Source organism: Salvelinus namaycush, chromosome 33 (assembly GCF_016432855.1).
Source record: "Salvelinus namaycush isolate Seneca chromosome 33, SaNama_1.0, whole genome shotgun sequence".
Classification (NCBI taxonomy): domain Eukaryota; kingdom Metazoa; phylum Chordata; class Actinopteri; order Salmoniformes; family Salmonidae; genus Salvelinus; species Salvelinus namaycush.
In genome coordinates, this window is record NC_052339.1 from 5251714 (window position 1) to 5275000 (window position 23287).

General features: G+C 41.7%; 1 protein-coding gene across 3 annotated transcripts in view; it reads left to right on the forward strand.

The window, feature by feature from the left end:
- The first annotated feature begins 4151 nt into the window (after positions 1–4151).
- The window catches only part of LOC120028152 (RNA-binding protein 33-like), a 47464-nt gene continuing 28328 nt past the window's right edge, over positions 4152–23287 (forward strand). For all 3 annotated transcript variants that reach the window (XM_038973351.1, XM_038973353.1, XM_038973352.1), the window contains exons 1-8: positions 4152–4309; positions 6844–6922; positions 10160–10208; positions 13518–13588; positions 14494–14758; positions 20087–20206; positions 20667–20847; positions 21254–21483. In XM_038973351.1, the coding sequence (XP_038829279.1) occupies positions 4291–4309; positions 6844–6922; positions 10160–10208; positions 13518–13588; positions 14494–14758; positions 20087–20206; positions 20667–20847; positions 21254–21483 (1014 nt within the window). In that variant the 5' untranslated portion in view covers positions 4152–4290. The remainder of the gene's footprint in view (positions 4310–6843; positions 6923–10159; positions 10209–13517; positions 13589–14493; positions 14759–20086; positions 20207–20666; positions 20848–21253; positions 21484–23287) is intronic.

The window sequence follows — 23287 nt, forward strand, 5'->3', positions numbered from 1 at the left end:
GAGTTTGAGGAGTGCATAGCCACACAGTCATGGGTGAACAGGGATTACAGGAGGGGGCTGAGCACGCACCCTCGTGGGGCACCTGTGTTGAGGATCGGCGTTGTGGAGGTGTTGTTTCCTACCTTCACCACCTGGGGGTGGCTCGTCAGGAAGTCCAGGACCCAGTTGCACAGGGCGGGGTTCAGACCCAGGGCCCCGAGCTTAATGATGAGCTTGGATGGTACTATGGTGTTGAATGCTGAGCTGTAGTCAATGAACAGCATTCTTACATAGGTATTCCTCTTGCCCAGAAGGGATAGGGCAGTGTGCAGTAAAATGGCGATTGCATCGTCTGTGGATCTATTGGGGCGGTATGCAAATTGAAGTGGATCTAGGGTGCCTGGTAAGGTGGAGGTGATCCTTAACTAGCCTCTCAAAGCACTTCATGATGACAGAAGTGAGTGCTACGGGGTGACAGTCATTTAGTTCAGTTCCTTTGCTTTCTTGGTTACAGGAACAATGGTGAACATCTTGAAGCAATTGGGGACAACATTTTGAAGTGCCTTTGAACTGAGTATGGTAGTAGGTGCCAGGCACACCGGTTTCAGTGTGTCAAGAACTGCAACCCTGCTGGGTTTTTCACGCTCAACAGTTTCCTGTGTGTCAAGAATGTTCCACCACCCAAAGGACATACAGCCAGCTTGACACAACTGTGGGAAGCATTGGAGTAAACATGGGCCAGCATCCGTATGGAAAGCTTTTGACACCTTGTAGAGTCCATGCCTCGACGAATTGAGGCGGTTTTGAGGGCAAAGGGGGGTGTAACTCAATATTAAGAAGGTGTTCCTAATGTTTTGTACACTCAGTGTATACATCATCATTTGCTTAGATCTGTTACTTTCACTGGAAGTCTCTCACTTCCTACAGTACTAGGCTGCAGTGCTTTCAGACCTCAGTAGTTGCTGACCAAGATCATGTTTGACCAAAAATGCACATAAGGGAGGTCAGATTCACTGTGCTTGGACCCCCATCTGACACTCTAAACACATGAAACCAACTGAAAACAAAATACATTATTGCAGTGCCATAATTTCACACAATCATTTGAATACTTTAAACAAATAAGCACTGATACAAATAAATAAACACTGTATCTCAGAGAAATAGACTTGCACAGCACAGACTACACATGACCTTGAGGGACAAAAGCTCTCACCTTCCACAAGTCTAAGGGGTGGTTTTATACACGTTTACATATTCATCACAACTTGGGGTCCCCTGGGAAACAAGGACCAAAATGAAGGACCTATCCTGTCACGTAGGCCCACATTACAATTTGATTGTATTTTTCAGGGGATCAGAGTAGACGGTGTGTAGAACACAGAACTATAATGAGATTAAATTTCTATGGTATAGATATGATATGTATGCTTTTTATTTTAAAGGGCTTATGTGTGTGTGTTATCTCACACAACTCAATAGAGGAATGTTCTGTTACAACAAATCCTTTCATTTACATGTCTCTTTGCAATGCTATTGGGCTTTCTCAGGATGGTTTATATTATTTTGACAATGATTAGTTCTTTGTAGATACAAATGGCTTACATACAAAAACAAAGAAGATGAGGCTGTGGCTTTGTCAAGTGGGTCTACACAAGGCATATGGGCAGGTTTGTTGTGGGAAGAACTTTTGTCCGTTAACTGAAGAGGATAAATTCTTGTCGCCTCAGGCTTTCCACCCTTTAAATTGCATTGTTATGGAAAACCACTGGATTGGGAAAAGAGCACAGAATCATTCAGGGCACCGTAATAGAATGTGACAGCTATCCTCAGAACTTGTTATTGGAAATAACCCCCAAATTCTTGGAAAAAAGAATCAGGATCGAGAGATAATGATATACAACCTCTCAGCATCTTAAAAGCAGCTGTTCAGTTGTTAATATTTCATAAGATGGTATCCCAATTATGAATATCAATATGCATAGCAATAATGTTGATCATCATAAGAAAAACATGGTAAAACATGTAATGATTGGAGCGTGATGAAAGTACTTATTAGTTAAATAATTGTATTATTAACTGAAATGTGTATATATAGGCTATCTATCATCTTTTCAAGTCATGTTTTTACAGCAGGATCTTTACCATATTTGGTAAATGTTACTACTGACGGCTAATGTTGTTCTGTGTTCATTGGACACCCTGAAAGTAATTTTCTTATTTACTGTATAACAACCTTATCCTTGATAACAACCATCAAGAGTTCAATTGTTCACTGCTTGAGGATTTCCTTTTGTACTTGCATGCATAAAGACTTTATTTACAGATATGTTTCCAAAAATGTGTGTCAGAAGGTAAGCCTACCTTCCAAACATCAAAATAAATGGCATGCAATGCTAAGGAAAATTACATAGTAATTGAGAAATAGGGAAAATATTGTATATTTGATCAATTCACAACTCCATAAGAAACCAGGAAAATATTCACCAGCTTAACATCTTATCCTCCCAGTCCATTAGGATTCACAGACTGTCAGTTACCAGGAAAGTCCCTTCACACCTTCTGAAATTAAAAATCTCATGGCTGATCCCCTCCATCGCTCTGGCTTTCAGATATTGACCTTGTGGTGCTACAAAATGGCTTCTTGCTCACTGCAGGATCCCATAATGAGCCAATACAATGAGGCTTCACTTCACTGCTCACCTCTCTTTGGTGTCTCTAGGGGTCTTTGTTGACGTTTGTCAGCCAAAGAAGAATTTGGGGGTTAGACTTTACCAGTAGCTCCAAAGTCTGGCTGTAGAGTCTGAGAGACAACTGCTTGGATTCCTACTTCAGAGCTTAATGGACTCCAGACTTTAGAATGGACACCAGAAAAAAAAATGCTATGCCAAAACCTTTGTTACGTTAACTGGAAAGGCTTTGGTCCCCCCCCCCCCCCCCCCCCCCCCCCCCCCAAAAAAATCTAAGGAGGGACTTGAATAACTTTAATAAGATTAACTCCAGTTCTGGAATTGCATAATGACTAGATCTAAACGTAAATATGCATTTGTTGATCTTAAAACATCAAGTAGAATACAAAAGATTTACATCGGTCATGTTTACACCAGTCAGTTTCTGGCCTAAAGAATAGATCTGAGAGTGATTGATAACCTCAAGTTATTCCCTAGGGACCGAGTCCTTTGTTAAGGATAGTTCACTTTTTTATTCACAATCCACTGTGACATCATTGTGACACGCCCATTATCCACAAATGATTTTTGTGACATTTCCCCTCTGTTAATTCCTATAGCTGCCAGTGAGACTGATAAGCGTCGTCCGTTTCCTATCCAAGTCACAATCCCAGAGGATGGTCTCTATGAAGAACGGGATAAATTGGCCCAGTATGTGTGACAAATAACTGACATTGTATAGCTATGTATTGTATACTTCATGTTATCACCTACTCTTATTGAGAAAATATGTATACTTTCATAGTTTTATGCAGTGGTGGAAAAAGTACACAATTCGCACTACTTGAGCAAAAGTAAAGATACCTAGAAAATGACTCAAGTAAAAGTCACCCAGTAGAATACTACTTTAGTAAAAGTCTTCAAGCTGGTTTTAAATATACTTAAGTATCAAAAGTAAAAGAAAATGCTATAAATCATTTCTAATTCCTTATATTAAGCAAACCAGAAAGCACAATGTTTATTTATTTATTTACAGATAGCCATAGGCACACTCCAACACTCAGACATAATTTACAAACAAAGCATGTGTTTAGTGAGTCCACCAAATCAGAGGCAGTATGCATGACCACTTGTTCTCTTGATAAGTGAAGTAAAAGTGGAGTAAAAGTAGAAGTTGTCAAAAATATAAATAGCAAAGTAAAGTACAGATACCTCCAAAAAATGACTTAAGGAGTACTCCAAACTATTTTTACTCAGTTTCTTTACTCCACTGGTTCCATGCAATATGTAAAAATATAATTAGATATCATGCATACTTGTTGTTGAGTCTCATGCACTACAGAGAGAAGTTGACCAAAAGAGCAGATCTAGGATCAGTTTATTATCATATATCCAACATTGATTTGATAAATATTAGGTAATATAATCTGACTTCGAATCAGGTTTTAAGGAAACATTTATGCTTTCCCAGAATGCATCAGCGCTTATTCCCTCCGCCATGTTTATGTTCTGATTCTCTGCCGATGGTGGTAAACAATGTTAGCTGTAGCATTATCTTGATTTAAACACAAAAGTGTCAACATTTCAATGTATTCTGCAATTATATAGAATTGCACTTACACGGACGGAACAGTATTGCGTCATGGCGGCCAGCCCCGGAGGTATGTTAACCATCATTATTTCGGTAGACTTTGGGCTTGCAAGAGTTAGGCCGCATCATTGGCCTAACACACAATAATGCACAGAAACAGATCTATAGGTAACGTTAACTGTATATCACGATACAAGTTCATGCTGTGTAGTGAATGTGTTGGTCAAAAGTGCATGTGGATATTTGAAGCCATTATAACCAAGTGTAAAGCCCACAGTAAGCTAGCCAGCTAACGTTAAAACATGCCTAGATAGCTAGTTCGCTGCGCCATGTCACATTTTAATGGTCACATATTTAGCAGATGTTATTGCGGGTGTAGCGAAATGCTTGTGTTTTGTGGTTGTTTTGATAACGTAATTGCAAGTTAACCTGCTACGGTGTCTGCATGTGATAACTAGATGCATAACTTTAGAAGTTAAACATAGCTATGTTCTGTTCCTGATTCAAATAAATGCTAACGGTAGCTAGTTAACTGTATGACGCAGGCTCCGCTGCCTGGCTGGTTAGCTAGCAGGCATGGTAGCTATGTGTCGCGCTAAAATGGTGTCTTACAGTAACTTAATTTGAACTATTAAAACAAACCCTTGTTGGTTAGTAAAATGTTGTAGCTTGCTAACCACACAAAGTCATTAATTCATTGGGCGCGTTCCTCTGCCAGATTTTACACCAGGATAGGTATTTTACTGCCGCGTTCAAAACAACTGGGAACTCGGAAAAATACGAGTTCCCGAGTTGGATGACCGTTCAAATCGATTTTTCCCAGTAGGAGCAAGTTTTTTGTTGTGTTGTTTTCAGTTGGTTTGAATACACGGATGGCGGAGATTTCCGAGCTCCCAGTTGTTTTGAACGCGGCATATGTATCAGCTAACCACATATGTTATAGAAATCTGTCAGTCGGTGAGTGTGACGTGGCACTCAACCATTGGTTGATGCATGCAACGTCTGTGCAGGGGATGTGAGCCATATGTTATAGGCTATGTATGCAGTGTTCAAAAACACAGGGATCCAGACATCTCTGACTGACTTCAGTGCGTTCAAGACAACTGGGAACTCTGGGAAGAATAGTTTTGAATGGTCATCCAACTCGGAAACTCTGGCATCTTTCTAGATCTCCAACTTTCCGACCTGAAGATCACTGATGTTGATGATTTTACCCGATTTTTGGGGGGTGGGGGGTTCCCAGTTGTCTTAGACGTCTTAGTTGTCTTAGTTCCAGACAATTGGGAAGTCCGAAAAATACAAGATCAGATCATGGTCAAATCATGACTTCAGTGATCTTCTGGTCGGAAAGTTGAAGCTCTAGAAAGAGGCCAAAGTTCCCAAATTGAATGACAATTCAAAATGATTTTCCCAGTCGGAGCTCGTTTTTTACAGAGTTCCCAGTTGTCTTGAACGCACGGATGTCGGAACACTGATGTCTGAGATTTCTGAGTTCCCAGTTGATTTGAACACGGCATTAAAGGACCAATAGCAATCTGGTGCCCGACTTCATAGTCAATGACATGGCACGCAACCATGGGATGATGCATGCAACCATGGGATGATGCATGCAACGTCTGAGCAGGGGAACGCACTGACCAATGAAACAACTACGGTTATCAATGGGCGGATTAGATTATTCTGAGCCGCAGGGCGCCGGTCTATGGCCCGTGATGTGAACGGTCAAAGCGGTGAGGAAGGAGCGCCCTTCTCAAATCGAACAGTAATCTGCACTGGTCGGTCATGTTGTCAACAAGGCAGCATGGTGCATCGTCCAGAAACATACGTCTCTTTTCCAGAAAAATATGTTTACGTTTTTAAACTAGTTTTCATTGGGAAGGCAGATAAAGCGTTTTCATCAAAAGCAATCACTTTCGCATGTGAACACAGAATCTTACTCATTACTCCATGTGCTTAATTACGTAAAAACTTTTTTTTGCCGACATAGCCATGGGTTTTGAACGGGGCACCTGGCCCTCGCCCGGGACTTTGCCCGGTTTCTAAAACAAATGCATCCAACTTTCACCCGGTGCAAGACCCGGGTGCCCGGCCAGGTTAATCGAATCCCCTCAATTGCTGGACCGAATTGATCAATTCATGTTATTCATGTCTATTTCTACTTTGCACATTCTTCTACTGCAAATCTACCATTCCAGTGTTTTACTTGCTATATTGTATTTACTTCGCCACCATGGCCTTGTTTTGCCTTTACCTCCCCTCACCTCATTTGCTCACATTGTATATAGACTTATTTCTCTACTGTATTATTGACTGTATGTTTGTTTTACTCCATGTGTAACTCTGTGTTGTTGTATGTGTCGAACTGCTTTGCTTTATCTTGGCCAGATCGTAATTGTAAATGAGAACTTGTTCTCAACTTGCCTACCTGGTTAAATAAAGTTGAAGAAAAAAAACTTTATTGACCAGAGAGTCTTCACACCTGGTTTCCCATGTTTTAATTTGCCAAATAGAAAGCAATGATGTGCTAACTTTGTGGCCCTCAAGGACTGGTGTTGAAGACCCTGACAGCAAACAGAGTTAAGAACCCTGTCTCTTTGTTTTCAGATGATGACTTTGAAGATTATGATAAACCAGGTGCAGAGAGATCACGCAGGAGGAGAGGCGAAGATGATGATTTAGACAGGTATATCTGCTGCTTGGTGTAACATGACTGTCATAGGCTAAAGATTCAAGCATTCCCCATGTTTTGCATGCCGCCTTTTCCCTTTACTGCAGGCAATTTTGGGATTGGCCTCTAATATTAGGCTATTTTAGTTAGGCTTGGGCGGTATCCAGATTGTCATACTTTAATACCAACCTTTGTGCCATTCCGGGATATTCGATAATACCGGTACTGAACACAGGGGGTGCTATTGTAATTTGAAGGTTAGCAATGTGCAATCCCATGTGCATGTGCAATCCCATAGAGAATGCTAACGAGCGCATTGCATCGCTAACCTAAAGTATTTGCATGACAGACATCCCAGCTCAAAGTTATACAAGTAACAAAAAAATGCTACTCAGTTTGCTGCACGCACAAAATATTTTTTAGACAGCAAGGCTCTTGATCCAAGCAAAACTAGATTTTTGAAAGATATTTATGTATTTATTTTGGGCTGGATTTAACCACTTAGTTAACTAGCTACTAAATTAGCAAACCAAATGCACAACTGTAAAGCATTTAGCACATTTTAGACAGTTAACTTAATAGTTATAATGTATCTAGCTGGCAAACATTTACAGTTGAAGTCGGAAGTTTACATACACCTTAGCCAAATACATTTAAACTCAGTTTTTCACAATCCCTGACATTTAATCCTAGTAAAAATTCCCTGTCTTAGGTCAGTTAAGATCACCACTTTATTTTAAGAATGTGAAATGTCAGAATAATACTAGAGAGAATGATTTATTTAAGCTTTTATTTCTTTAATCACGTTCCCAGTAGGTCAGAAGTTTACATACACTCAATTCGTTTTTGGTAGCATTGCCTTTTAAATTGCTTAACTTGGGTCAAACATTTCGGTATCCTTCCACAAGCTTCCAACAATAAATTGGGTGAATTTTGGCCCATTCCTCCTGACAGAGCTGGTGTAACTGAGTCAGGTTTGTAGGCCTCCTTGCTTGCACATGCTTTTTCAGTTCTGCCCACACATTTTCTATAGGATTGAGGTCAGGGCTTTGTGATGGCCACTCCAATACCTTGACTTTGTTGTCCTTAAGCCATTTTGCCACAACTTTGGGAGTATGCTTGGGGTCATTGTCCATTTGGAAGACCCATTTGCGACCAAACTTTAAATTCCTGACTGATGTCTTGGGATGTTGCTTCAATATATCCACATAATTTTCCTACCTCATGATGCCATCTATTTTGTGCACCAGTCTCTCCTGCAGCAAAGCACCCCCACAACATGATGCTTCCACCCCCGTGGTTGACGGTTGGGATGATGTTCTTCGGCTTGCAAGCCTCTCCCTTTTTCCTCCAAACATAACGATGGTCATTATGGCCAAACAGTTATATTTTTGTTTCATGAGACCAGATGACATTTCTCCAAAAAGTACGATCTTTGTCCCCATGTGCAGTTGCAAACTGTAGTCTGGCTTTTTATGGCGGTTTCGGAGCAGTGGCTTCTTCCTTGCTGAGCGGCCTTTCAGGTTATGTTGATATAGGACTTGTTTTACTGTGGATATAGATAATTTTGTACCTGTTTCCTCCAGCATCTTCAAGGTCTTTTGCTGTTGTTCTGGGATTGATTTGCACTTTTTGCAACAAAGTACATTCATCTCTAGGAGACAGAACCTCGTCTTCTTCCTGAGCGGTATGACGGCTGCGTGGTCCCATGGTGTTTATACTTGCGTACTATTGTTTGTACAGATGAACGTGGTACCTTCAGGCGTTTGGAAATTGCTCCCAAGGATGAACCAGACTCGTGGAGGTCTATATTTTTTTCCCCTGAGGTCTTGGCTGATTTCTTTTGATTTTCCCATGCTGTCAAGCAAAGAGGCACTGGGTTTGAAGGTAGGCCTTGAAATACATCCACAGGTACACCCCCAATTGATTCAAATTATGTCAATTAGTCTAACAGAAGCTTCTAAAGCCATGACATAATTTTCTGGAATTTTCCAAGCTGTTTAAAGGCACAGTCAACTTAGTGTATGTAAACTTCTGACCCACTGGATTCGTGATATAGTGAAATAATCTGTCTGTAAACATTTGGTGGAAAAATTACTTGTGTCATGCACAAAGTAGATGTCCTAACCGACTTGCCAAAACCGTAGTTTGTTAACAAGAAATTTGTGGGGTGGTTGAAAAACGAGTTTTAATGACTCAAACCTAAGTGTATGTAAACTTCCTCATTCAACTGTCGTTGTGAATTCGATACTGTAACTAGATCAGCTGGCTGCACAACAGTGAGTGACTCACAAGGCTCTGGTCTCTCATCGTTGTGTGCTTGTAAACAAACATCACTTGACTTGGGACTACCGGTAAGTTTCATAATAGAAAATGATGTGACAGGTGAAATGAAGAGTGAGATCTTTATTTCCTAACATATTGCACAAGTTGACTGCAGGTATTTACTTAAAAAGTAGTTATAAATATTCACATTGATACAATTTTTTTTCTCTCCAAATAAATAGTTTCAATGGTATTGACGGCTGAAAAACCATCCTGTGGCTATTTCCAAATACTCCAGTATACGGTATATACAGTGTACCGCCCAAGCCTAATATATTAGTACAGTAGATCATTACTCTTAACTATGAAGCACATAACTCATGCAGAAAATATAGGCCAAGAAGAGATTTTAGGCAGAGACTATCTTTTGCAGAGACTTTGCCACCATGTCACCACATATTTTTACCAAGTGTGTTCATGAATGGAGCTGGGTGATACTGTATATACAAAAGTATACTATTGTAATTTGTAAAACAATTTCCCCAACAACAATATGACAAACAGTATGACAACATAAGGAGTTTATGATCTGAATGTGATGTAGATGTATGAGCATACCTGGTAGGAGAGAATTTGAGGTGGTACAGCTTCCATTTAAAGTACTTGCTCCTGTTTGGGGCCAGCTGAACATGACCCAGGAACAATATAGGGACTGCAGCCTATGAGAACAACATTTGTATCACTAGAATCTGGCCTTGCAGAGACGGGTCTAGTGTAAATATTGTGGAACATTGGCATCTGCTTATCATAAACATGTTGTGTTATTAGCGGACAATTTAGCCTATTAGCTGGCCTTGCTCATGAGAATTTAGGCTCCAATGAAGAATCCTGTCTAGACTAGCTACATAGAGACTAGACCAATACATAGCATTGTAAAATGAGATACACTGCCTTGCTTTACGTCACGGTTTATCTCTTGTCTTACAGTGAATTTGATGGTGATTTGCTCGATGAGGATTGGCTGACAGCCAAAAAGGTAAGACAAAGGACTCCCCATTTCCTGTGTTTGTGATTACTTTCATAGCATTCATAGGTGCCTCTGCCATGCTAACCTATGACACATATTAAGAATGCAGCCTGCCAGCTGTAGGAAAGGTGAATTAGCCTTGATCCCATAAAGTTAGACCTCACAGTGATGTTACATTTTGCAGTAGGCTTGTGCCAGGTGGTTCCACCACAGGGGCATTTATTGATGTGAGCCAGGAGGAAGTACAGTGGGCAACAAAAATTATCTTAGGGTGTTTTTTTTGGTACATATAGTCCTTTTTGGAGAGAGAAAAACTGTCCTCTTTAAAGTGGGAAAAAAAACATAAAATAACTCAGTTCTCTTTGTATTCACATTGCCTTTGAATGAGGACCCAATTCTAATATCTAATATCTCCCTCACTAACTTTAAGCATCAGCTGTCAGAGCAGCTTACCGATCATTGCACCTGTACACAGCCCATCTGTAAATAGCCTACCCAACTACCTCATCCCCATATTGTATTATATATTTTTTTGCTCCTTTGCACCCGAGCATCTCTACTTGCACATTCATCTTCTGCACATCTATCACTCCAGTGTTAATGCTAAGTTGTAATTATTTCGCCACTATGGCCTATTTATTGCCTTACCTCCCTAATCATACTACATTTGCACACACTGTATATAGATTTTTCTATTGTGTTATTGACTGTACGTTTTGTATATCCCATGTGTAACTCTGTGTTTGTGTCGCACTGCTTCGCTTTATCTAGGCCAGGTCGCAGTTGTAAATGAGAACTTGTTCTCAACTGGCCTACCTGGTTAAATAAAGGTGAAATTTGAAGAAAAGAAAAAAAACTCTTTTGCCATTTCACGTCACCCATTTTGTGGTCCGAGTCCTCTTTGTATTAGCATTGCTATGTTTAGAAAGAAACAAATATATTTTCCTAACATTCACTCAATGCACCCTGGGACAAACCATTTCATCAGAATGTGTTATTGGACAGCTAGATATACCTACTTAAATTTTGGAAGCTAATAGATTGCATTTGTTAAAAGATGAGACATAATAATTGTAATCAGAAGATACTATTAACATAAATATTATTGGTAACAGAATAAATAGCAGAAGAATAGCTGCAGATTAAATCGTGCTGTAATTGAAAATTGTACACCCAGTGTAGGCTACTGCTCTTTTAAGAGCTATAATTTATTTTGTACCCTATGTTGTGATTCTCACCAAATACACTACATGACCAAAACCAACTGCTCGTCAAACATGTCATTCCAAAATAATGGGCATTAAAATGGACTTGGTCCCCCTCTTTGCTGCAGTAACAGCCTCCACTCTTCTGGGAAGGTTTTCCACTAGATGTTGGAACATTGCTGCGGGGACTTGCTTCCAATCAGCCACAAGCCTTAGTGAGGTCAGGAATGATGTGAGGTGATTAGGCCTGGCTTGCAGTCTGCGTTCCAATTCATACCAAAGGTGTTCCCTGGGGTTGAGGTCAGGGCTCTGTGCAGGCCAGTCAAATTCTTCCTCACCGATCTCGACAAACGATTTCTGAATGGACCTTGCTTTGTGCATGGGGGCATTGTCATGCTGAAGCAGCAAACTGCTGCCACAAAGTTGGAAGCACAGATTCGTCTATAATGTCATTGTATACTGTGGCATTATTTCCCTTCACTGGAACTAAGGGGCCAAGCCCGAACCATGAAAAACAGCCCCAGACTTTTATTCCTCCTCCACCAAACTTTACTGTTGGCACTGTATTGGGGGCAGGTGGCGTTCTCCTGGCATCTGCCAACCCGTCAGACTGCCAGATGGTGAAGCGTGATTCAATACTCCAGAGAACGCATTTCCACTGCTCCAGAGTCCAATGGCAGGGAGCTTTACAACACTTTAGCCAATCCTTGGCATTGTGTGTGGCTGCTCGGCCATGGTAATCCATTTCATGAAGATCCCGACAAACTGTTCTTGTGCTGACGTTGCTTCCAGATGCAGTTTGGAACTCGGCAGTGAGTGTTGTAACCGAGGACAGACAATTTTTACTCGCTACGCGCTTCAGCACTCAGCGGTTCCGTTCTGTGCGCTTGTGTGGCCTACCACTTCAAGGATGAGCCATTGTTGCTCCTAGATGTTTCCACTTCACAATAACAGCACTTACAGTTGACCGGGGCAGCTCTAGCAGGGCAGAAATTTGAAGAACTAATTTGTTGGAAAGGTGGCATCCTAGGACGGTGAATGTCAATGAGCTCTTCAGTAAGGCCATTCTACTGCCAATGTTTGTCTATGGAGATTGCATGGCGGTGTGCTCTATTTTATACACCTGTCAGCAACGGGTGTGGCTGAAATAGCTGAATCCACTAATTTGAAGGGGTGTCCACATACTTTTGTGTGTGTGTATATATAGTGTATTTCCAAAATAACCTATGTGTGGAGGTTTTACTTCAGATTATTTGTTAGCAATATGTGATTTTTAGACTAAAAGAGCTTCATAAACTGTTTACTCGGTTGTTGGGTTTGAATAGTGTGAGAAGACAACATATTTGGTGAGAATCACAACAGGGTACAAAGTCTATTCTAGCTTTTTAAAGGGCAGTAGCCTACATAGGGTGTACAATTTTCAATTACAGCATTATTTAATCTGCAGTTATTCTTCTGCTATTTATTCTGTTACCCATAGTATCTTCTGATTTTTAAAATTGTTGTCGCATCTTTTAACTAAATTCAATCTATTCGCTTCCCAAATGTAAGTAGGTATATCTAGCTGTCCAATAACATATTCTTATGAAATGACTTGTCCCAGAGTGCACTGAGTGAATGTTGGACAAATATCTTGGTTCCTTTCTAAACATAGCAACTCGGACCACAAAATTGGTGAAGTGAACTGGCAAAAGAGTTGCGTCCTCATTCAAAGACAAGGGCAGTGTGAATACAAAGAGAACTGAGTTTTTTACATTTTGTATTTAAAGAGGACTATATGTGAGAACACACTTAACCTGCCCAGATAGCCTTCACCACATGAGAATAAAGCATCCTTTTGGACCGAAGGAGATCTCCATGTTTATTTGAACTATTTTATTCATTCTCAAGTATTTACCTAAAATATGTGAGATTAGCAATCTGATTCGATCATACATAGCCCTACACATTCAATCTGATGTGGTTTGTAGAAATGAAAGAACACTTCACTTTTGGTTGATATTCAGTAGTTGTACTATAGTCGACCTTGCCATCCAAAGCCTTGGCTTGCAAGGAATGAGTAACATGAGCTAGAACATACTGATCTGTTCTGGGTTGTTTTTCTTGATTTTAGAATCCCTCAGAAGTGTCAGATGAGGAATTGAACGATGACCTTCTGCAAAGCGACGACGAAGATCAAAACATGTAAGTTCATTGTATCTACGTGGTCTGATTGTGCTGATTGCATTTCCGTACTGAATATGTAGACACTTGACATTACAATTTTTGAGCTGCAGTCTCCTTAGTTTATAATTTAGGACGTTCACCCATAAAAGGATTAATGCATTCAAGGTTTCTACAAATATGTCCACACAATTTGAAAATTCAGTCAGAAAAACAATGGTCCAAACCCCATGTCTCTACCATATATGGTTACACACGATTTACTCAGAATGTAGCATGTTAAGAGTGAGTGGAATGTTATCACAGGCATGATCAAAAAGTGGTAACTAGTCAATAGAACTCTTTGGCGCTGCTCCGCGGCAGAACAGCGCTAACTTTGAACGTCAACTGACAAGCTTGTGTGGCTGCAGGTTCGGGAGTGGAAACAACGACCCCCCCTGAAATCTGCTGAACACAAAACAAATAGGGACTAAATATGTATTTCTTTACAAAGCTAACAGACTGAATTTCAATATCCACCCTCCGCGAAGACAATCTGTTCCTGTTTTCATTGTGTATTTCCCTTTAAAACGCCATAGAAATGGCCCCTCTCAGCGTAGATTGATCACCAATATAGGCAATGAAAGCCAAGGATCTGGAGGTGAAAATGACAAAGGTATTTTTTTATTGGTCCAACCAGTGGAAACACCAAATATGGAAGAGATACAACCAAGAGCGGCGCATTCTAAACTAGCAACGTTCACAGCAAATTAACATTCATCAACACTGTAGAGAACAATCAATCTAATGAGTCATTCTATGTCATTCATAAAGAAAACTACGTTTTGACATTAATTTCGAAGCACTTTCTTGAATTGCACCGTTGTTCTCTACATTGTACAGCATTGAGTGAACGCCCTATATAATTGTGTGTTTTTGCCTTTCAGCGGCCAGGGCATTAGCCTCAATGCTACTCTAGGCGAATTTGACCAGCAGGTGAACCCCGTGGACTACACAGACGACCTACGAGATGTAGAGAGGGGCTACCAGCAGGAGGGGGGAGAGTACGTGGATGAGTACAGCCAGCCCAATGACATGGAGATGCCAGACGGCCAAATGGAATACTCAGGAGAACAGGCCGAAGGCGATGGGATTTACCAGGACGAAGTGTTAGACATTCAAATCAATGAGCCTCTAGACGATGAATTTCAAGTGAGTCACCCCCCCCCCCCCATCTCCCCTCCTTCTGTCTTACTCCATTGTATCTTGAAAAGATAACGTTGATTTCCCCGTCTTGGGTTTCAGGGGGCACATATCAAATCTATTCAGGGGGCACTAAAGGGGATGCGTGTTGGGTAGGGGTGGGGGGGGATTAGATTCATTATCACTCTCCGCCAGTTGATTTCTCCCTTCGCTGACAAAGTTGGTGTTGACAGCTTGTTTGGCTGTAGGTAGGTAATGCTCTGGTGTCTGTCGGCTGTGACGCCCGGTGCCATTGTGACCTTGGGCCCTGTATCTTTGTCCGGCTAAAGAGCCGCTTTGTGCGAGGAAGACGCGCTGCCAATCGGTGGAGGTTTACGCGAGGGGCTTTTATCTCGGGCTCTCGACTCCATCTGATAAACTCTCACATAGGTGAAAAGATTATTGACCTTCCCAAGGACAACCCGACACCCCATACAGTCCTGAAATGATTGATGCGATTTTCCCCGTTATTTATTTCCAAAACCTCGAAGTGAAGAGGGGAAAAAGATAAGACTAGATTAATGTGTGATGTCTGTGATGGCCCGATTTACCAAGGTGTGATGACGCTTGACACCTGTCTGACAAAGACGTATTACTTTCTCCACACTGAAAATGAAGCCCTTGACCTTAGTAGGGTTGCACGGTTTCACTTCATGCTTACTTTGAAAAACCCCAGTGAGTGCGTATTGCACATTTTGTGTTTTTGTGTGTAGTAACTATGTTTACAAGGTGACTTGACTGCCTGGGCTTAAACACTTCTGTTTGCAGTGCTATTCAGAGGTAATATGTGGAACAGTTTAAAGGATTAAGCCCTTTCTGTCCCTTCGGGGCAGTCAGTCTGTCTATCCTTCTGCTGCCAAGGGTATTTGTCTGCAATATTACGTGTTGGGTTGGCAGGTTAATGGTGCAGAACACCAAACACTGGCCTGCGACCTACACACTGACCTCATTTGACGGTTATGAAGCACCTAGTGGCTTCTCAATGGAAATATGCTTTGGAAAAAGTGTAACTACGCGAGTTGCGACCACATGGTATATCAAAGATGAGTTGGAAGGCTTTTAGTGTTTTTTTATTTTTATCACCGGAATCGCAGTTTTCGGAACCATAAAACTGTTGTATCATGTGTGTGATGTTCCTGCATGGCATTGAGTCATGATCTTCTAAAGTGAGCCAATAAAGCAGCGATTTGTGCAGTAGTCAGAAGCTAGCTCGATGATATTTTCACCATCACTGATCCGGAGAGTGTGTCCCCCCCCTTGCATTTCTGTATATCATGTCAAACATTTACATCTCATTGAATTTCAAATGCCGTCAGGAATAGTAATGAAGCCTGCTCCCACTGTTATGGTAATTCAAAAGAGGCTCCCCCTTTCTAAACCCCACCCCCCTCCCTGCTAACCCCCCCTTCATAACATTTCAATGTTTTCCCCTTTTATACTCGCGGTTAATATTTTCATTAAAGGGAAACACTGCAGTATTTTTGGCTCTACCGTTATTCCTTTAGACATCAGTTCCATGGGGATATAGTTAGCCTAAACCCACAGAGGCTGTAATCTTAGGCCAGTGTCATACCATCCTCCTAATATTAATAGTAACAGTAAACATGAGCCAATACAAGGGTGGTAGAAAGAGGGAATGTACTTCATCGACAGTGCCTTCAGAAAGTATTCATATCACTTGACTTATTCCACGTTTTGTTGTGTTTCAGCCTGAATTCAAAATGGATGAAATATAATTGTTGTTCACCCATCTACACAAAATTCCCCATAATGACGAAGTGAAAACATGTTTTTAGAAATGTTTTGCAAATTTATTGAAAATGATATATAGAAATATCCGATTACATAAATAACCTCTTTGATATGATACTCCAAATTGAGCTCAAGTGCATCCAATTTGCTTTGATCATCCTTAAAATGTCACTACAACTTGATTGGAGTCCATGCATGGTCAATACCATTGTTTGGACATGATTTAGAAATGAACACACGTGTCTATATAAGATCCCACAGTTGACAGCGAAGTCCAAGGAACTGTCCGTAGATCTCTTGTGATGAGGCATATCAACTCAGAAAGGAAAAAAATCCCCTTTTCGGGACCCTGTCTTTCAAAGATAATTCGTAAAAATCCAAATAACTTCACAGATCTTCATTGTAAAGGGTTTAAACACTGTTTCCCATGCTTGTTCAATGAACCATAAACAATTAATGAACATGCACCTGTGGAACGGTCGTTAAGACACTAACAGCTTACAGACGGTAGGCAATTAAGGTCATAGTTATGAAAACTTAGGACACTAAAGAGGCCTTTCTACTGACTCTGAAAAACACCAAAAGAAAGTTGCCCAGGGTCCCTGCTCATCTGCGTGAACGTGCCTTAGGCATGCTGCAAGGAGGCATGAGGACTGCAGATGTGGCCAGGGTAATAAATTGCCATGTTCGTGCTGTGAGACGAACGCCTAAGACAGCGCTACAGGGAGACAGGACGGACAGCTGATCGTCCTCGCAGTGGCAGACCACGTGTAACAACACCTGCACAGGATGGGTAGATCCGAACATCACACCTGTGGGACAGGTACACTATGGCAACAACAACTGCCCAAGTTACACCAGGAACGTACAATCCCTCCATCAGTGCTCAGACTGTCCACAATAGGCGGAGGCTGGACTGAGGGTTTGTAGGCCTGTTGTAAGGCAGGTCCTCACCAGACATCACCGGCAACAACGTCGCCTGTGGGCACAAACCCACAGGACCAGACAGGACTGGCAAAAAGTGCTCTTCATGGACGAGGCGCGGTTTTGTATCACCAGGGGTGATGGTCGGATTCGCATTTATCCTCGAAGGAATGAGCGTTACACCGAGGCCTGTACTCTGGAGCGGGATTGATTTGGAGGTGGAGGGTCCGTCATGGTCTGGGGCAGTGTGTCACAGCGTCATCGGACTGAGCTTGTTGTCATTGCAGGCAATCTCAACTCTGTGCGTTACAGGGAAGACATCATCAGAACTTGCAGGTGCCTTGGTGGAAGAGTGGGGTAACATCTCACAGCAAGAACTGGCAAATCTGGTGCCGTCCATGAGCAGGAGATGCACTGCAGTACTTAATGCAGCTGGTGGCCACACCAGATACTGACTGTTACTTTTGATTTTGACCCCCCCCCCCCCCCCCTTTGTTCAGGGACACATTATTACATTTCTGTTAGTCACATGTCTGGACATGTTCAATTTATGTCTCAGTTGTTGAATCTTGTTATGTTCATACAAATATTTACACATGTTAAGTTTGCTGAAAATATACACAGTTGACAGTGAGAGGACGTTTCTTTTTTTGCTGAGTTTATCTGGGGAAATATGGAACTGCCTAGAGCTGGCCGTCCGACCAAACTGATCAACCGGGCAAGAAGGACCTTGGTCAGGGTGGTGACCAAGAACCCAATGACCACTGACTGACATACGGAGTTCCTTGGCTGAGATGGGAGAACCTTCCAGAAGGACAACAGTCTCGACAGCACTTCAACAACCTGGGCTTCATGGGAGTGTAAAATATGGGATGTTTATGAATTCGAAGGACCAATAAAAAAGGATAGAAAAAACATAGGTGCTGGATTTTACGCCGGTAGCAACCACCACATGGTGTCCGTTCAGAACACTAGGAAGCAGTAGTTCCAGTTCAAGGATTTAATGAGGAGCCACACACACACACATACATACATACATACATACATACATACATACATACATACATACATACTGTAATGAAACAGCAGGGAGCAGGTCTCGAACCCTCGACCTTCTAGCCCGAGGTCAAAGAGCGCGTCCTCGCGCTAGCTTGCGACTCAACGTCTTATAGGAACGCGCTCACCGGCCAAGGACACGCACTGTCGTGGATGCAAGGTCCGATCACTTCTGACACCAGTGTAATGAAACAGCAGGGAGCAGGTCTCGAACCCTCGACCTTCTAGCCCGAAGTCCGGCGCGCTATCGACTGTGCCGCAAAAGCATGCTCGTGCGGCAGAGTCGATTTCCGCGCTTATAAACCCAGGGTCGTTACACTACTCCCTCCTTTCAAAGAGCGCGTCCTCGCGCTAGCTTGCGACTCTACATCTTACAGGAACGCGCTCACCGGCCAAGCACACACACTGTCGTGGATGCAAGGTTTGATCACTTCTGACACTAATGAAACGGGCAGGGAGCAGGTCTCGAACCCTCGACCTTCTAGCCCGAGGTCCGGCGCGCTATTGACTGTGCGTTACAATACATACATACACACAACACCACTCTCTGGTACTAATTGTGGTTCTGTAAAGAAAAGAGGAGAACTTAGGCTATGGCACAGTATGGAAAAATATATGCCTATTTGCATGTCAACAACTAAACAGGCTATGTGGACCCTAACACATGTTAGATGCACAAAGAACAATAGAGCAATGCAGAAATATCTACACATTTTAAAACATAACAAGCATGAGTGATCTACAACCGAAAATAGCCTAGCACCACAGACAAGCGCTAACAAATGTTAATCGCGAATAAGCATGCTAAATAGTAATGCATTCTGGATGACAATGCTAATGCTAGCGGGAGTACGCAAGCTAGCTAGCTAGCTAGCAAGTTTAATACAAATGGTGCATATTTACCTCAGACACTATTTAGCTCCAAACAACAAGACATCAGGATTTTGGCACTTACTTTTAGATGCACACACAATAACATCAGAAAGAAAAGCAATTTCTTCTAAGGAGGTAAAATAAGCAGGAGAGAAACCGGTTGATCATCAGAATGGAAACTATAGACTGCCTGAGGCCCTGCCTGATCGGGTATTACCCTAAGTCCCGGCCATCAGACTGTTAAACAGCCATCACTAACATTGAGTGGCTGCTGCCAACATACTGACTCATCTCTAGCCACTTTAATAATGAAAAAATTGATGTAATAAATGTATCACTAGCCACTTTAAACAATGCCACTTCATATAATGTTTACATACCCTACATTACTCATCTCATATGTATATACTGTATTCTATACCATCTACTGCATCTTGCCTATGCCGTTCGGCCATCACTCATTCATATATTTTTATGTACATCTTCTTATTCATTCCTTTACACTTGTGTGTATAAGGTAGTTGTGAAATTGTTAGGTTAGATTACTTGTTAGATATTACTGCATGGTCGGAACTAGAAGCACAAGCATTTCGCTACACTCGCATTAACTTCTGCTAACCATGTGTATGTGACAAATCAAATTTGATTTGACTAGTATTTAGAATATGGATTCTGAATCTCTCCATGTTGTAGGTGGATGATTACTCGGCAAGCTACGGAGATGGAGAACAACCAGAGCATCTAGAGGAGCAGGCAGAGCCACAGGAAGCACCAGAGGGGGAAGAAGAGGAAGACTCTCAGCTCGCAGAGGAGGTGTGAACAGAATGGGTCTCCCTCACTCACTGGCTATGTCCCAAGCGGCACCCTATTCCCTATATATTCCTATATAAGGAACTACTTAGAGTTTCAGGTCAAAAGTAATGCACTATATAGGAAATAAGGTACATTTGGGACGCAGACATTAATATTCAGAGACCCTTTTTGTCTGATGTGTTGCGTTGAGTCAATGGCTGTTGTGCTGACTGACGCTCGCTGTGTGGCGATTTTGGAGTTGCCTAGCTAAAAAAATTGCAAATTAGCAGTAATGTGTGCGTAGCTAATTCTAAAGGTTTAAACCATACTGAAGGCCTGCATCTTTTGTGAAGTGTTGTGAAATCAGATAACACCTCGTATGTTCATGGTTGCAGTTTATAGGCCTACAAGATGAACACTATCCATATATCTGATGGGTTGTTCATAATTTACGACTAAGATGATCCCTATATTTCCAAAGGCTGAAAATGAACCAGAGCCAGAGGAAGAAGTGAAGGAGGAGGAAGACGAGGATGAAGAGGAAGACGACGATGGACAGTCTGGCCGGTTGCGTTTCAAAACGGAGCGCAAAGACGTCACGTCCGGCATTGTGCGGCTGGCAGATGCAGCAAACAAAAGAAGAAACATTCCTGAAACATTAGGTACATTTATTTACAACCTTGCACTCAGTTAGGAAACTCTAATTCAAATGTCTAAACATTTTGCTTCGTATTTGTTAAATGTAATATGTAAGATGTTTGGGCTTTGTTTGGTTGACTTGGTTAAGGTTGAAGAGCATTTCACGTTTAACTCTAAAATGCATTTACACAACATGGATCAAAAGAAAATGCTCAACAAATCCATCTTGAGCAAGTCCTCCTAAATGGGCTGTATTTGAGGGCTGGTTTCCCGGACATAGCTTTAAGCCTAGTCCTAGAATAAAAAGCATGCTCAATGGAGATTCTTCATAAGAAGTGCTTTTTAGTCGAGGACAAGGCTTAAATCTGTGTCTGGGAAACTACCCCTGAATGTTGTAATGCTCACTTCCTGATGTGTTTTGCCCACCAGAGCTCTCTGAAGAGGCCAAAGCAGACCTGATGGAGTTTGAGGAGAAGGAGCGCCAGAGGAAGCAGGGCCGCTTTGGGGGCCGAGGAGGAAGAGGAGGAGAGAGAGGAGGATTCAGAGGACGAGGAGGAAGAGGGGGGTTCCCCGGATTCGGGATGGGAGACTTTGGTGGAGGAAGAGGACGAATGAATGACCAGAGGCTCCCAATGATGCCACTGCATATGGGCATGCAGGTAAATCTTAACTAAACGAACCGACACAATGCAAAAGGTTTGCTTCATGTTTTCATTTTTGCCAAGGAAAAAATATTGTGGTACTGGTATCGTCCTGGCCCTAATGTTTACCTGCAAAACTAATAAGGCACAGCCATGAAGGTTTCTTATGATTGTTCGCAAATATGCCGTTCTCTCCATGGCCTATTGGAACCGTGATCACTTGTGCGTGAACAAAGTCAATTATTCCGCTTCTCTGCTCCCCTTATCAATGTTGATATATGGATTATACCAAAAACGTTGGCGGTAGTCCATTTAGACAGAATTATATGAAATTAATTTTGTTCTTTGCGTAGGATTTAGTTTATCGTGGCCTTTTATTAGATATCTTTTGAAGCATATAATCCCTTAATTTAAATTGTTCATCCATTTGAAGTCATTTCTGGATAGGCCATGTCTGCAGATAAGACTTTTCCCAGACATTTTTTTTCTCTCCGGAATAAAAAATCCCGAAGCTTCTGCACACGTTTCTTTACTTCACTCACACATTTTGTGGCCTCCTTCCCTTCACATTTTTCTCACTGTCAATCGTGAATGATAATTCTTACATTTTTACCAGTGAAACGCCCATGCAGCATCTGCATACAAACCATTTGATCTCAATCAGTTTCATGAGGATAGGCATTTAGATTTTCTTGAGTTTATACAGTGTTTCGAAGTTGCCCACAGTGTTGTTTTGAATTATGTATAGTGAGCGAATATTAGAGCAGGTGGTGTTCACAAATTGCAGCATAGCCTACTTGTGTATTTTGTCTAGTGGCGTGCGCTGTTGAGTTTTGGTCACATGAGTGAAAAAATGCGTTGGTGTTTTTGTCTTAAGCCTGTCGCATGCTTCCCAGTTGAAACAGTTAGCGCATATTTTGTGAGGTTTTTGTTCGTTTTGGTGTTCGGCAGTTTTTTAGGGAGCTGTTCTCGCACATTTTTTTCTTTGAGGCAAGTCTAAGTTCGATAGACGAGGTCTACGCCCATTCGTCGGTGATTGGTCAAAAGTTGGGGTGGGAACTATGGACGGGAGTTTTCAATGAAGTGTTTGCTGTCTTTCAACGAGAAAGAGAGCACAGCAGCAGTTAGGCTCTACTGTCTGCAGTGTCCTACTAGTTTTCATGCAAGTTGTTTCACTTGAGAAGAATGCACCAAACAGCTTAGCTAGATGAAAAATTGCGCGACTAAGACCTCCTCAGCCGAAACGTCGAACAGATTTCTTGATATATCTTAGATTCATTCGGGCTATTTTGAGGAAGTGTTACTCCGTATGTTACGGTTGCTCAAGAGGGACGAACAACGTTAACCTGTCTGGCACCGGGGTTCCGCTAGCGGAACTCCTCCCACATTCCACTGAAAAGGCAGAGCGCGAAATTCAAAAAATATTTTTGAGAAATATTTAACTTTCACACATTAACAAGTCCAATACAGCAAATGAAAGATACACATCTTGTGAATCCAGTCAACATGTCCGATTTTTAAAATGTTTTACAGCGAAAACACCACATATATTTATGTTAGCTCACCACCAAATACAAAAAAGGACAGACATTTTTCACAGCACAGGTAGCATGCACAAAGCCAACCTAACTAACCAAGAACCAAACAAACTAACCAAGAAACAACTTCATCAGATGACTGTCTTATAACATGTTATACAATAAATCTATGTTTTGTTCGAAAAATGTGCATATTTGAGGTATAAATCAGTTTTACATTGCAGCTACCAGCACAGCTACCGTCACAAATAGGACCGAAGCAGCCAGAGTAATTACAGACACCA